The following is a 15,649-nucleotide window of genomic DNA, read 5'->3' as shown; positions in this document are numbered from 1 at the left end:
ACCCGGCGCTAGGGACAGCGACAACACTAACCTATGGGGGCAATTTTTTCAACCACAACAAACACTCGAAAAACAATCAAATATCAATGGTACATGACTGGAATCCTTACGAGAGACCACTGAACTCATATAGTGTACAGTAAAACAGTATAAACTTTGTGTTTTTGCATGTAAGCACTCACCTCAGATAGCCTAACTATGAAACGTCCTGGAAAGACATTACAATCTGATCGCAGAGCACCTGCTCTCCCCGCCACAGAAACAAACACCTTTTCCTTTTTGTGATGATTTCTTTACAAAAATAAACAGTCAGTGATATTTTGGACATTACTACTGCACACTCCCATCCGGGTGGATTTTGGCAAATCCAATTACAGGCTGTAGGTGGAGCCAGAGGAGTTGGATTTGGTCCTAAATTACCCATTTAACACTAGAACCGCCAACTGCCGTTCATTGGACGACTTTGATTTTCATTTGTGCATAAATGCTTTCTTTTTACCCTTTTTATATCAAAAGAACAGTTTTTAGTTTACTTCAACCAACCAATAATGAATCAAAAGAGTGCTTTTAACTCTTTCTGTTCTCTCAGATCAATGAAATGAATTTGTTTTAATTTGAGCTCAACCCAATCTTTTAAATGAAAATAATAAACCTATGAATGAGGTTTTTTAGCTTATTTATAAACCAAATCACTTGTGAAATAATTACCTAGATGTGTTTTTAACACTAGAACCGCCGTGAGGTCATTTTGACCTCTCTTGCTTCTTAAAATGCATGTAACTCTGTTTGCGTAAAAACCCTATGTCTCCCAGTTGATGACTTTTCCTAAAAGTGTGTTCTACATCATCTTATGCGTTTTCACAATTCTAGTATAAAAGACAACGAAAAAAAGAGTGATTTTACCTAGAACCGCCAAGAGGTCATTTTGACCTCCATTCATTCTAATGCAAAAATGGTAAATGGACTGCATTTATATAGCCATATACATTATATAAGCAGCCAGACACACAGTTCAAAACACTTTATAGTAATGCTTCACATTCATATACACACACATACTTTACAAAAAATAACAATAGTCGTTGCTAGGCAACCAATATAGACGACTCTTTATTTTTCAATTTTTCTAACAGTGTGTGTATATAAAAATGTATAAAATTGATTTTCCAATCATTGCAATCTGGGCTAAATAATGTCAATTTAGTCACTCAGTTTGTCAGTTAGTTAGTTAGATAGTTAGTTATTTAGTTAGTTAGTCATTTTGACCTCATCCCACAACAAAACACAAGTTCAGATATTAGAAAGTTGTCAAACAGTTAAAACAGGTGTCAAACAGATAACAAATGAACATTACTCATAAACATTGAACATAACAATGACAGTCCCTTGCTCTCATGAGAAATGGACATGAATTCAGAAATTTGTAACAATTTTGAAATTTTTTATGTACACACACTGTTCAAAAAATAGAAAATTAAAGAGTCGTCTATATTGGTTGCCTAGCAACGACTATTGTTATTTTTTGTCAAGAATGTGTGTGTATATGAATGTGAAGCATTACTAAAGTGTTTTGAGTTGTGTGTCTGGCTGGCTATATAATGTATATGGCTATATAAATGCAGTCCATTTACCATTTTTGCATTAGAATGAATGGAGGTCAAAATGACCTCTTGGCGGTTCTAGGAGTACATGGAATGTTGGTGGTTCTAGTGTTAATATTTCAACTGTATTCACACCTTTTAACTGTTCAGAATGTGATTTCAATAACTCAAATGCATAGAAATATCAACCTGGTGCTTTTGTACACTCAAAATGCAGTAATTGTACCCACACCTGTACCACAGTATTTTTCACAGTTCACACAGATGATAATGATACCAGAAAAAAAGTCTAACCCAAGCGCTTGGATAATATTCCCTAACCGTTGGGGCCCATTTGAAGCGTTGGTGCACATGAAGTTTTATCCAGTTGTGAGAAGAAGAGTTAACTTTGAAACCGAGTCTGCTTTAACACAGTCCCGTGCCTGCATCCTGCACTCGTATCGTTCCAATGTCAAGTACTCACGCAACCTCTCAGTGTGGAAGCAACATGGCGGTGTAGCCAGCCAGGCCGCAGAGCGATGTCCAGACAGCTCAGCTCCCCGCCGACTCCCGCAGCTCCGGCTACCTACCTGTGACACGTCCTCGTTCCCTGCTGTCGACTCGTCCGCTCGTCCGGTCCGTCCGGTCCCGCACGAATGTCCGGTGGCGACGTCCTCGTGTCCGTGTTGTGCAGCAGTCTGGTTTCTCTGCCGAGGAGCTAACTGATAGCAACACTGCTAAGCTAATGTGCGGAGATAATGGCGGAGACCACGCTGTCGCGGCTCGTAAAACTTCACGTCGTGTAATGTAAACACACTCAACTGAGATACGTGAAAAGAGTATTCTGACCGGTTAAAGTCTCTCTGGCAGTGACCAACCTTTAGTCCGAGTCTCCAAACATTACTTCTTTCTCTCTGCCGAGGAAAAACGCAGCCAGCAGCTTCACTGTCCCGGTGAACTCTGGTATATTTCCTCCCGGACAATGTTTGAATTTGAATTTTTATTTTTGCACAAAGTTAAAAGATGCAGCATAAAACATGGTAGGCTAGGTAACAATAGGACAGTGCAGGGAGAGGCAAAAAGCCACAAAGGGCTTATTTTTAAGCCTCCACCTTATATTACAGTTTAATGTGAAAAAAACAACAACAAAATAACATGAAAAAATTAATTGAAAAAAAAAAATAGAATAGAATAATGACTGACAACAATAATAAATATTTTTTTAAAAACAACAAAAAATATATGTGTGTGTGTGTGTGTGCACGTGTGTACATGTGTCCATTAGGACCTCATGAGCAACAACAACAATGATAATGAGAATAATAGCCTAATCAATATCAAAATACCAACATAGACAATAGATTACAAAACAGCAGTTTATGATCTTTTAAACATTTTTAAAAACATTTCACAGAACACTTCCTTGCTAAATGGGAGAAACTGTTCCAGTACCTCTAAATCTAATTGTAAATTGACCTCTGGTAGAATCTGAAGTCTCTGAAATAAAGGAGCAGATGAAATGTGCGACTCTGATCGAGTAGCAATCCTAACAAAGCGTTTCTGCAGGATCAAAGTTTTGTGAAGAGTGGAAGGAAATGTACTTGCCCAAACTATATTACAGTAGGACAAATAAGGATAAATTCAACTATAATAAAGAGTAAGGAGACAATTAGTAGTGACAAGATGACTAATCCTCCTTATAATACCAATAGATTTGTTTATCTTTCTACACAATCAATCTGATCTCTCCAATTCAAACTCTTGTCAACAACAATTCCCAGGAATCTTGTATTAGACACCTGTCATCTCAACAGACTCTATTACAATTTTAGATAAGTCCTTCAAGTATGATTTTTTACCACTAAAAATAATAAAGTTAGATTTTTTTATATTCAAAGATAGTTTATTTAATCTAAACCATGTGGTGCAGGCAATTAAGCCAGCATTCTTAATCAATTATTTTTCTTTCCTTTTTGTTATTGTTTTCCCTAACCTGTTTCTCTGATCTCCCCCCTTTCAGGTGCTGAGCCTACGGTGGTGGAGTGGTGTCCGGAGGTGGTGCCCTCCCCTTTTTGTGTCGTGTCTACACTGGTTTGAGTTTGCACTTTATTCTTATTTTCGCTGCACGTGTGGTGTCCCAGGTATCCCCTTTTGTTGACCCACCCACACCACTAGGCCTCAGCCCTGATTGGTCCCCCTTTAATTTCCCCCAGTGAATGATTTCTTTTAATGTAGATTTTTAAGGAAACCATTGTTAAAATAAAAACATATTTTTGTACCTTCGAACTGCTGTCTCTGCCTCACTTTGTGGCGAACCTGAGTGCCTTCTCCTTCCGAGTTGGTTCACTTAAATTTCCCTGGGTGAAACTCCCAGGGTGGCGTTGTCTGGCAACTTTTAATTAATACTTTTCTAAAACATTACATTAATCAAAAATCACCTCCTCGCGCTGCCACACTAACACACAGTAACCCTACAAACTAACAAAAATACCAATAATAAACAAACCCACCGTAGTGAAAAAAGATGATAGTAAATAAAGAAAAAGAAAGAACAAAAGTCTCCCAATCTCTCCACTCCACTCTTCCACTCTCCCTCCACTCACACAGAGAAGAAGAAGAAGAAATATGGATACGACCTCTAAGTTACAGTGTCACAAAATGTGTACCCCGACTCCCATTCAAATCTGCTCCCCCTTTCTTTACTGACTGGTTCCATTTATTTAGGTCACTGTTAATTAATGGTGATATTACTTTGATAAATTACATCACTTCATTTACTTATCGTTTACTTTGATTTGTGTACTTTCTGTTTTGTCTTTTTGTTTGGTCTATCTGCTGTATTTATGTGTGATGTAATTTCTATTGTACAATGAGGTGACATGTCATGACTGAAATGAACTAAACTAAACACTAAAATCTATTAAACACATCACCTGTATGAATGCCACTTACATTTTATAGTCAGTGTATTTTGGTGTTTTTTTCAGCAGTGTATTATTTAACAGACAGTCACCATCCCTTTACACAAACACTTGAAGTTTTTCAGTTTTAGTCATTCATTCTGTTCTGAGCATCAGAAATCAAAGATCAAAGAATGAATGTGTTTGTTCTAAGAATGTATTTATTGCATGTCAAATTCGCTTTATAATATACTGATGTTTTACAACTGTATATTTCAAAGCATTGCAATGCGTTCTTATTGCACTTAACAGCTGACAAGACACAAGAATGATTATATATATATATCTATATATGGATTGTCTGTACTTGTACGTAACTTTCTCCCCTCATTTTTTGTTTGATGTTTTGAAAAACTCCTTTCTTTGTTGCTATTGCACTCAAGCTATAAAATAAACATTCACCTTTACACATAAATAACCTTATCTTTCAACTTAGTGGTAAATTTGGTCTGGGAGGAAATACTCCTACATGTCAGACCATTAATATAAAAGGCTGATGTACATGTTTATCAGGAAAAAATATTGACAAAAAAACAAGAAAACATTGAAAAAACATGAAAAGAAACCTAAATAAATAATGTAACATACAACAAATAAACACTTTTATCACGTAAGATCAACAGCTAGGCCTACTATGTGATTATGAGCTTATTTCCACTAAAAGCTAACTCAGTTATGTGTATCATGTGTATATTGAGCTGGTGTAGTGATCTTTCAGACATGTCATAAATAAGACCACCTAATGCTAAGCTAACTATAACAATGAAAATGTGTCTGCATTCATAATGCATCAGTCTTCCTTGACTTAAAACCCTAGACAGTGTCCATGAAGTCAAAATGCTACGCTATACTGCAGAGTCTCCCTTTGAACACCTGTCTGACCATTCATTTAACTATAGTCAACTTCCCATTGCTACTGGAGTCTCATTAATTGTCTGTGTTGGTGACTCGAAAAGTCACAAAGCAACAAAACAAGCAGCAACTTCATCCCAGGTTCATGTTCTCTGAGCGATGCTGAAGGTTGTCGGACAACTCAGGGAATTCTCCTATGAGGAGAAAAGGTGAAACAGAGTTTCAATAATTAAATCAATAATATAATTGGATTAATTGAAAAAATCAGTTACAACAAACATGGGATATTATTTTTTCATGAGGATTCTTTAACCTTCTCTTCCACTGCAAGTATAGTCGGACAAGCCAATGTGCAATCAGTGGCCAGAGTGCAGTCAACACCACAGTGAGTGGAGAAAAGTCAAAAGGCCACCAGGACGGTCTCAGTATCTATAAAAAAAAACAGAGAACTCGTATTAAAAGGACAATTTGTTTCCTGCTTAGATACCAACTGGTCACAAAAATGAATAAATATCTCTTAAAGACCTTTCGTATTACAGGTAAGGAGCCCTCCTGCCTTGGGGAAGGTGACCTTGACTGAAAATATAGAAATCCATTGATAAATAACTAATAATGAGTGTCATCAATAATGTTATATACAAAACAATTCAATGTACGCTAACCAGAGGAAAAACAAGAGCAGTATGAAAACATTTCTTAGATAGATAAACAGCTGGTTGACATCTCAATCACCATCAGTCAAGCCCGCAGGACTTTCACCTGCGATATGTTGTGCATCTCCAGAGTGTGCAGCCGGTGCAGCACATTGGCCATGTCGCGCTGCAGCCTCAGCAGAGCCGTAGCTATCTGCTCGTTGATGTGTCCCCTGGAAGCGCTGAGAGAATGTCTGCTCTGGGACACGCAGCAGCTGGAAGCATCAGCGCTGACACACCACTGAGAGCTACAGGTAACACGTGGGGACTGGCAACCTGAAACTGGAGTCAGATTGTGACAGATTAAAGGGATAGTTCACCCAAAATTCAAATTTCACTCATTATCTACTCACCCTCATGTCAACTAAGAGCTGTGAGAATTTTCAGAGTCCTCCGTGCCTTCTCTGAGTTACGGGGGGGTCCGCGCAGCAGTATTTGTCCATATAATGGTTGTCAATGGATACCAACTTTCTTCGTCCAAAAAGACACACCAAAAAACATCCAAATACCTCCACACAGCTCGTCTGTAATGTCCCTCTTGTATTGAAGCCCCGACATGAGAAATTGTTCCGAACAAAAAAAAAAAAAGTTTTTTAAACTTGTTTGTAGTGGAAGCTCCCAGTGTCTCAGTTCACTGCTCTTCCTGTGTCAGTGCAAATCTCTCGTGATTTGCACTGACCGGCGGAACAATTTCTCATGTCGGGGCTTCAATACAAGAGGGACATTACAGACAAGCACTATGGAGGTATTTGGATGTTTTTTGGTGTCTTTTTGGATGAAGTTGGTATCTATTGACAACCATTATATGGACAAATACTGCTGCGCGGACCCCCCCGTAACTCAGAGAAGGCACGGAGGACTCTGAAAATTCTCACAGCTCTTAGTCGACATGAGGGTGAGTAGATAATGAGTGAAATTTGAATTTTGGGTGAACTATCCCTTTAATACAGTTAATCTATTGTCTGCTACTGAGGAAAGGGAACTGAGAGCACATCTTTGTAGAAACATAAGGCACAACACAGTGTAAGCTCACCTCTCCCTCTTCTTGACAACGAGCTGTTGTGTTGACTCGTACTAATCCCGTCTTTAAAGTAGGACTCTCTTGTTAGGACTTGATCCTCTTCACCATTCAGGGTAGTGCTGCTCTCAAACCAAAGATCTTTTTGCTTCATGGAAGCAGATCCTGTTCCAGGTGACTGCGCCTTTGATGTAGACACCCGCTGGTGGGAGAAAAACATTAGTCAGCAACACATTTAAAAGCAATTAATTAGGCAGAAGACATTAAAATTCAAGTTTAAAGGAGAATTCCAGAGTTACACCATGGCTAGACGGCGCTAGGGATAGCGACAACGCTAACCTATGGGGGCAATTCTTTCAACCACAACAAACACTCAAAAAACAATAAAATATCTATGGTACATGACTGGAATCCTTATGACACACCACTGAACTCATATAGTGTACAGTATAAACAGTATAAACTTTGTGTTTTTGCATGTAATCACTCACCTCAGACAGCCTAAAGGACACTGAGTCCGTTTTTTTCGCATGCGTTTTTCGTATCAGTCATCCGACAAAAAACGTTACGCACAGGCTCCTTGCACACTGAGTACGTTGCGTTTTTCCAAATTTCGGAGAGGGAGACAATAATCGTCACGCAGTGATGCACTTTGTGGTTCTCTCACTTGTTGAGAAATTAAAGAGAAAAATTAAAATATTGTGTCCATCCTGAGAGGAGCCAATCTGCCTGCTTGTAAATGAACAGCGGAACTATCATGATCACTTCAACAGTTTATTTTAGGATGTGAGTGGTCCGGTTTGATAGATGTTGATTAGCTCACACATTAAACAGAAGACGGACAATTTCCATGATTCTGAACAGCGGCTGGCGCACACACAGACACACACGAACAGCGGTGAACAGCGGCTGGCGCACGCATGCACACACACATACTCACTCAGCGGTGATCCCCCCCCTCTCTCTCTCCAGCCTCAAAACGCTGATGTGATTGGTCAAAAAGGCCTTTCACGGATGCGAAAAACGCATTAAATCGAACCTGTTCCGAAAACTTTTATGACGGACGAAAGTTTCGGACTCGGTGTGTAAACATGAACGACACAACATGAGGTGCGGCAATTTCGGACGAAAAAAACGAACCCAGTGTGCAAAGGCCTTAACTCTGAAACATCCTGGAAAGACATTACTATCCGATCACAGAGCGCCTGCCCTCCCTGCCACAGAAACAAACACTTTTTCCTTGTTGTGATGATTTCTTTACTAAAATAAACGGTCAGATATATTTTGGGCATTACCACTGCACTGCTCTACCGTTTATTTTTGTAAAGAAATCAACACAACAAGGAAAAAGTGTTTGTTTCTGTGGCGGGGAGAGCAGGCGCTCTGCGATCGGATAGTAATGTCTTTCCAGGATGTTTCAGAGTTCGGTTGTCTGAGGTGAGTGGCTACATGCAACACAAAGTTTATACTGTTTATACTGTACACTATATGAGTTCAGTGGCGTGTCATACGGACTCCAGTCATGTACCATAGATATTTTATTGTTTTTTGAGTGTTTGTTGTGGTTGAAAGAATTGCCCCCATAGGTTAGCGTTGTTGCTACCCCTAGCGCCGTCTAGCCATGGTGTAACTCCGGTTTGCCTGCATCAAGTTTAGTGGCGTTTTTTGCTCCCCCCAACACTGGGTGACCATCAGGACAACGATTCAGGGGTCAGAAATGACTGAAATTCTCTTCGTGACTTTCTTTCTATCATGTTGATGAATGTTGTGGAGGAGGGACTCCAGACCTCTTCCATGGCTAGATGCTCCATTGAGTCGCAGAATTCCTCGTTATCCGAGTCTGTGGATCGGTGGTTCCTCTCAGGCATCGCATCCCTGTGATCTGAAAGGTGCAAAACACAGCTCTCCATCATTTATTGGCAGTATGCCATAGGTCTACAGAGATTGTTGCTTTATAGCTATATGCTTTACCCCGAGGGCTATATAGTAACATGTACATTTTTCAGTTTACTGCTCATTTCACTTTCTTTTTTCTAGTCTTTTTTGTTTGATGCAATAACATTAAATACTTTCAGCATGTATATTTTACAGTTCAGATCATTCCTACACATATAGGATTTAACAGAATCTGCATTATGATCATCAAATACGCACTTTCTGCATTCTCTTACCACTCAGGTGTCCATTAAAGTGCATGTATGGGTTGTACTGCACACTGGACCCAGTGGAACAGGCCAGTTCCTCCTCCTCCACCTCGCTGTTGAGGGAGCTGTGTGTCCCATTGGTGAAGGAGGACATGCTGGGTTCCACGCTGCTGCCGGACCCTCGGGTGTCGGACCTCCACCTCTTATCCTCCACCATCAGCAGCCTTGGATCAGGACTCCAGGCTGAGTCAAGGCAAGACAAGACAGTGTCAAGAGAGAATGACAACGGATTACAAAAGAGGACCGTCCTATTTCATGTGCTCTGTGTCTGTCCATATCTCACTGGAGCAAATGACTTTTTTCTTTTCACATTTGTTCTCATTTATATGAATGTATTCAGAGGGAAACCACATCAGTAAATTGACTTTGACTGGAATCTGTGCACGTCCTGATACCTTCCAATGAACTCAGGGCTGTCAGAAAATAGTGAAAATTTTATGCATCAAGAAGGCAAATGTGTGCTGACTTTCCTTTCATTCCTCATCTACTACTAATACACACGTAGCAGCTCTCCTTCCCTTTTAAACTAAAAATAAACAGATGAAAAAATGTGTAAAAAATGGTGTAGACATAACAATAATGCACAGAAATGAGAGAGTGTATAAATAATTCATCTGTGCTGCATAAAAGCAAATCATTTTTTAGAAATAAAAAAAAGCCTTAAACAAGTCTGACACAGGAGTAATAGGAAGGTGGTCCTGAAAACATCCACTGCAGCAGGAACTACCACTGAGGCTGGTTTGAATTTGATTGATACACATTTAGTACACTAATGACTATTTATCGGTACAGATATTTATTGGTCCAATGTTGGCTGATCTTATCGGCCAAAATACACAGATAAGTCCAATAATGACATTACTAGAGCCAATTAGCCAACACTGCCTTAATTTCACTCATTTTCAGTCTGTTTGCTCCCTAAGTTGATGTGAAACAATAATACATGTTGATTCTTTTAACGGTCATACAGTAACTGTTCTTGTTTTTGTTGTGATTACAGTAGTGATGTCAGCCCTCTGTTGGTTTCAGTGTGTAACCTCTACCGCACAACACACAACTTCACAGCATTAAAACAAACAGCAACAGCTAACTACAACTACTGATGGTACCTTTTTCTTCCCCCTCCTCTTCCTCCATGTCTTCATCTTCAGCTTTATCTTCTTCATGCCAATTCTCCTCGTCCTCACTTCTCCTCCAATCACTATTTTCCTCTTTGCTCTCGATTTCACTATTTTCTTTACCTCCCTCTTCCTCTTCGCTACTGACACCTACGGCATGAACTCTGTCATTTTCTTGAGGGTTTTGTATATCATCCCACAGATCCCCATAGCCTGAACAGTGAGGGAAACACTCTTGATTAAGTCTTCTTAAGCAACGCTGCACCATGTGAAGCAATAACACACTCACACTTGACATGACATTTCACAATTCACACCACGTCTATACCACAAAAGGTAAATAATGATATTATGTTAATAGCCAACTAACACACTGACTAACCACTGAACAAGCCTCACAGCACATATGACACTGTACAGGAAACATTCACCCAGCACAGTTCCTGCAGTCTATTTGCATTACTCTAAATTGGGCCTAGAACGATGCCCTTGATCAGTCAAACGAAACACTAATGAAAGCAACTCAATTATATCAAAATAAGCATACTCAATCTATCAACTCTAAAGCTACAGTGAAAACCACGAGACTTGCCTTCCATTGTTGGCTTCTTTAATGCTCTGACCAGCTCATCTAGTGATAAAAAGACATGTAAGACAGGCTTAGGCTCAGAAAAATAAATCTCTGTGACTGAGAAAGAGACATTCACAGCAGCACCACGCCCCACATGAGCAGCAGAGGCCTCTGTGGAGAGGGTTTTTCTCCCTCCTTTGATATGCCTCTGAGTGTGGAGTTATTATTGGCATCTCTGATCATGCACATTACCTGAATGTTTTGCAAAAGGCCTGGTGAAGGGCCTCTTCTCCAGTTCACCTTCATCAGCTTCCTCTTCTCCGTCCACTTCTGTGTAGAAGCTGCCGAGCCTCTCCACCAGGTCTGACACCTCATCTGAGACCGGGATGGTCTCCAAAATCTTACCATAAATAATAAAGTTTAAGCTGAAAGGGATTTACTATGTGAACATGACATTTTGTATAATTAGCTGTGGCAAGATGAAATTATATCAATAACTGGATAGGATTATACATTCATTTGACATGATTATATATTACAAAGGATGACTTTAAATTGGTTGGACCAGCTAAGTGGAGCAAGTGAATGCCACATTGATGCTTTTAGGTGAAAAATGAGCAAAGGTATTTGAAGACTGCAAAAGCAGTCCCTGGTTAAACACAAAATAAATTAACCCATTATTATTAAAAAGACTACAGATCTGTGAGCCTGTACTAATACATACATGTTGTTGTTGATGGGTAGCAGGCCAAGTTAGCATGCTAACATTTTTTTTATTAACAGTAAACACATGATGCAGCTGAGGCTGATGGGAATGTGATTGTTTTGGACACATACTTTTATCACTATGCCAGAAAACATTCATGTGAAGAGGGATGCCTGTGTGTTTATCATTATGCATGCTTCCTCTATTCAGACTCACCAGCTGGATGTCTTCAACATAATTTTTCATGGCTTCCTCCTTTGTCATATTTCCTAAAGAGCTCCATGCATCCCTGGCAACACAAAGTCAGAGTTCAACACTTGAAGACTGAGCAGAAAGTGACCAGTGAATAACTGAAAACACGCAGTTATAGAGATATGTAATGAGGCAGGAATATCACCCTACTTCAGGATTATACATATAGTGTGCAGTCACATCTGGGTGTTAATAAAATAAATGTGGACTTTAACTGTAGGCTATAGAGGCATTCAGTAACTATTGTGTGGATAATATTTTCTTTTCAATACAATGTGAAACGAAGCACCAGTTGTCTTGCCCCTAGTATTGACAGACATTGGTCATGACTCTGAATTTAGATGTGGAATAACACAATTACACAAGAAGATAACACACAATACACACTCACCATTTAGCTTTTCCACGAGTGTCCCAGAAGCCACTGGGTCTGGGGATGTTGCACGGCCCCAAGGTGGCCTGCTTAAAGTAACTATAAAACATCAGCATCATGTCATCAGATGGCTGGAAAGGACCTGAGAGATGAAGACGGTTGATTAGAAAGGTTTTGTGTGTCACATTTTGTTTCATTTTTCTACAAAACACAGTCCACATGTGGAAGGCAGCTTGAGAATGCAGTAACATCACGAACTGTTAAACCGAAACACATGTGAGCTCCAACTGTTGTTACCAGATCTGAGAAATAACTGATTGACTGAATCAGCTGTCATCCTCACAGCAGACTTATCAGTGCAGGGTCAGCCAGCAGTGACTGACAGTATATAGGTCAATCACACTGACTGTTTACACACACACAGACATCCCACTGTGCGGCACATTGTGAAGATTTCACTTCAGGCTCTTTCATCCTTAGTGTGGGACAGAGGAGAGGAGGAACTTCTCACCTTCTTCAGGCAAACTCCGCATCACTTTAACTGCAGCGGCGAATTTCGCCTCCAGGCTGTGTCTGTCCTCCTGCGCCATGCTGAGCCCCGGTGAGGATGACATGAAGGGTCCTCACATCTTCATCATTTAAGGCCGATAAAAAATAAAAGGCATTTTTCAGAAAGCGCTCATCGAGGGACACTTCAACATAGCATGATCATCACTGCAGCTAGCTGTCACCTGCTCCTCTATGGAGGTAGACTGTTCAATCTAGGGGATATTAAATAAAATAGGTCTCATTTTCATCAGCCCTCGTCGATTCAGCGGTTACACACTACACTCTTTATCAGCAATGTTTCCTCTATGGTTGATCTATTAGAGACTCACCATAAAGTTCATATCCGCCGGTGCAATAATTAGTTCATTAGCCCCGGTGTCTGGCTGCAATATGCAGCAGAAAGCCAATCTAGACTCCGGTCAAGGATGAGCCAAACAGCTAAACGATGAGCCACGAATGTACCTGGGAAATGTAGTTTTTATGCAGCAGAAGTCAGCGACTCGTGACTCAACAACTGCTCAACAACGAAGGCTTTAATCCTCCATGTCCCAGAAGCCCCTCTGAGTGGGGATTTAAGCAGCGGTGGTTTATGGGAAATGTAGTGTCATTAGGTTTTTCGTCTATTTATCACTGATTTATCATAATAACACCGTACACACCGAAGTGCAGGGTTAATGCATTTTGTTTTTAATGTGGAATATCTAAAACTATACTAGGATAGAATGTTTTCCATGAGTCTTTTATTTTCTCAGATGGAATAAAATGTGTTGTGCATCATTTTAAACATGAAATCATTTTTATAATGTATTTGTTAGTCTTTGTCAGTTAGTTTGTTGTAATTTGTTGTCTTTAATTTAAAGGCAGCGGCTTATGTTAAATCAGTTGTTAACACTCATAAAAGTAGGCTACAGCTAAGATTTTGATGAGACATGAAATTGTTTTACTAAATCGCCTAAAATGTGGAGGAATGTCTTTAATTCAATCATATTCAGATGAACTATTCTATTTATGTGAGTGTTAAGGTTGCTGCTCTAAAATTTAGGATGGTAAGATGAAAAGTGACCAATACTTGTGCAATATGAATAATAATAAAGTCGAGACCCTTTATTTTTATAGTCTCTTTTTCCCTGGTCATATTTTATATATGAATGTAAGATGTTATATTTTATTTATACATTTTTGTGTAAGCTATACACACATGCATGTAGACGATTATTAGAATGGGATTTCAAACTATGAAAGGTAATAGGAATAAGTAAAACATAAATTGGAACTATTACTACAATAAGATAATTACTTTAAATAAAATGATATGCATTAGTTTATGACAGTAATGGAAGTATTGTTAATAATAGTAATAATAACAAGGATGGTAATTACAATGAGAAGAGGTAGAACAAAGAATTATTATAAAAACATCACACATTAATATTTTAAACTATCATGAGTCGTATATACTTATATCGCCATTAACTGCTATACCATCGCAGTGAAGTTTCATTGGTCAGCTGCTCTCCTCTGTGGGCCTTTCGGCCAATCAGAGCTCTTCGTTTACAGCGTAGCTGCGATTAGTCACGGACCGTTGTGAATCGGAGGCCAGCAGCCCCACAATGCCAGGCGGGGGAGCCCCTTTCTCAGCAGCACACCACCACAGCATCACCGCCGCGCCTCACTGAGAAAGGACAGAGAGGAGAGAAATGCAAAGGGATGTAAGATGGCAGAGCTACAAATGCTATTAGAGGAGGAAATCCCTGCCGGCAAAAGAGCGCTTGTGGAAAGCTACCAGAACCTGTCCCGGGTTGCGGAATACTGTGAGAACAATTATGTTCAGGTAAGAGCTGGCTAGCGGCCGTCAGGTCCGCGGACTTTATCTCTAATCTCCGTCGTGTCTGCGGCGCTGAAACGTCGCTAGAAGTGAGTGAAACCACAGGGACAGGAAATGCTGGTCGCAACGAAAGGGATCCACAAACCGCTAGCTAAACCGAGTGGCCTTTTCCTCCCGGCTTATCAGCCGCTGCTCGGTGAACGTGTGCGGCGGTGCTCGGCGGTTTTCTGGTTGAGGCTGCTCGGCCCCGTGCACCGGAGCCCAGCTCTCCGTTAACGGCTGAGCCCGAGGAGCTGCTGGGGGTTTTCAGAGGGTGTGTCGTTGTTATGACCAAGTGGTTTGTCATTGACTGAATCCTCATAGGTACCTGTGACTGGACACAGTCTTGGCCCACAGTTATAGCCTATATAATATATTACTATCTATCAATTTTACTTGACTCAAACCTAACGGGCGTCAAACGTTTAGGCCACATACTGCTCCTCCATGGGAAACATTAACGAGTGAGAACTATCAAGAGACAATTTACTCGTAAAATACAAAAACTAATCGAATAAAAAAAAGTAGGCTATTTTGTCGTGTATTAATGATTGTTTCCACATCAGAAATAGCTATAAAAACACTATTAATCGCCTAGTCACTGCAAACTCACTATAGCTGTACCATGTTGAGTAAAGACAACCTACTAACTAAGATTTTCATTTGATATTCTCTCCCAGTGGACTTCAACACAGGCTCCATGCGTCATGTGTGAGGTTGTTTCACAGTGGGCATCATTATGTAGGCCAGGTCGTTAAAGGGTTAGTCCTAGGTGTGTAGGATGCCAACATCATGTGTCTACTACAGCTGTGAAAACCCTCCATAATGGATTATTTGGCTGTAATCAAATGTACAGTGTAGGGTAATGAAAGGTGTACCTGCTCTCTTTTTTATTTTTTTGTTTTGTTTT

General features: G+C 40.0%; 2 protein-coding genes across 6 annotated transcripts in view; one reads left to right on the top strand and one right to left on the bottom strand.

Annotated features, from left to right (window-relative positions):
- Positions 1-4,683: 4,683 nt before the first annotated feature.
- On the bottom strand, positions 4,684-14,470 carry LOC146971098 (acyl-CoA-binding domain-containing protein 5-B-like). Of its 4 annotated transcripts, none has more exons than XM_085805118.1 (14): positions 14,350-14,470; positions 12,838-12,948; positions 12,345-12,468; positions 11,918-11,990; positions 11,248-11,395; positions 11,017-11,055; positions 10,416-10,637; positions 9,274-9,489; positions 8,890-8,984; positions 7,118-7,304; positions 6,152-6,366; positions 5,918-5,968; positions 5,706-5,821; positions 4,684-5,586 (listed from the first exon to the last, which is right to left on the bottom strand). In XM_085805118.1, exons 2-14 carry the CDS (start codon positions 12,938-12,940, stop codon positions 5,574-5,576), a joined length of 1,602 nt encoding a protein of 533 aa, XP_085661244.1. In that variant the 5' UTR covers positions 12,941-12,948; positions 14,350-14,470; the 3' UTR covers positions 4,684-5,573. The 4 variants fall into 4 exon arrangements, with proteins under 4 accessions (XP_085661244.1, XP_085661245.1, XP_085661246.1 ...); XM_085805119.1 differs by lacking the exon at positions 14,350-14,470 and adding an exon at positions 13,205-13,285 and having other exon boundaries at positions 12,838-12,955; XM_085805120.1 differs by lacking the exons at positions 10,416-10,637; positions 11,017-11,055 and having other exon boundaries at positions 14,350-14,465.
- LOC146971097 (abl interactor 1-like) overlaps positions 14,456-15,649 on the top strand; it is a 32,039-nt gene continuing 30,845 nt past the window's right edge. For both annotated transcript variants that reach the window (XM_085805123.1, XM_085805122.1), the window contains exon 1: positions 14,456-14,706. In XM_085805123.1, coding sequence (XP_085661249.1) covers positions 14,590-14,706 — 117 coding nt within the window. In that variant the 5' untranslated portion in view covers positions 14,456-14,589. The remainder of the gene's footprint in view (positions 14,707-15,649) is intronic.

Source organism: Trachurus japonicus, chromosome 17 (assembly GCF_045865225.1).
Source record: "Trachurus japonicus isolate A0001 chromosome 17, Traja_1.0".
Lineage (NCBI taxonomy): Eukaryota > Metazoa > Chordata > Actinopteri > Carangiformes > Carangidae > Trachurus > Trachurus japonicus.
Note: the sequence above shows the minus strand (reverse complement) of the source record. Positions and strands in the feature narration are given on the sequence as shown.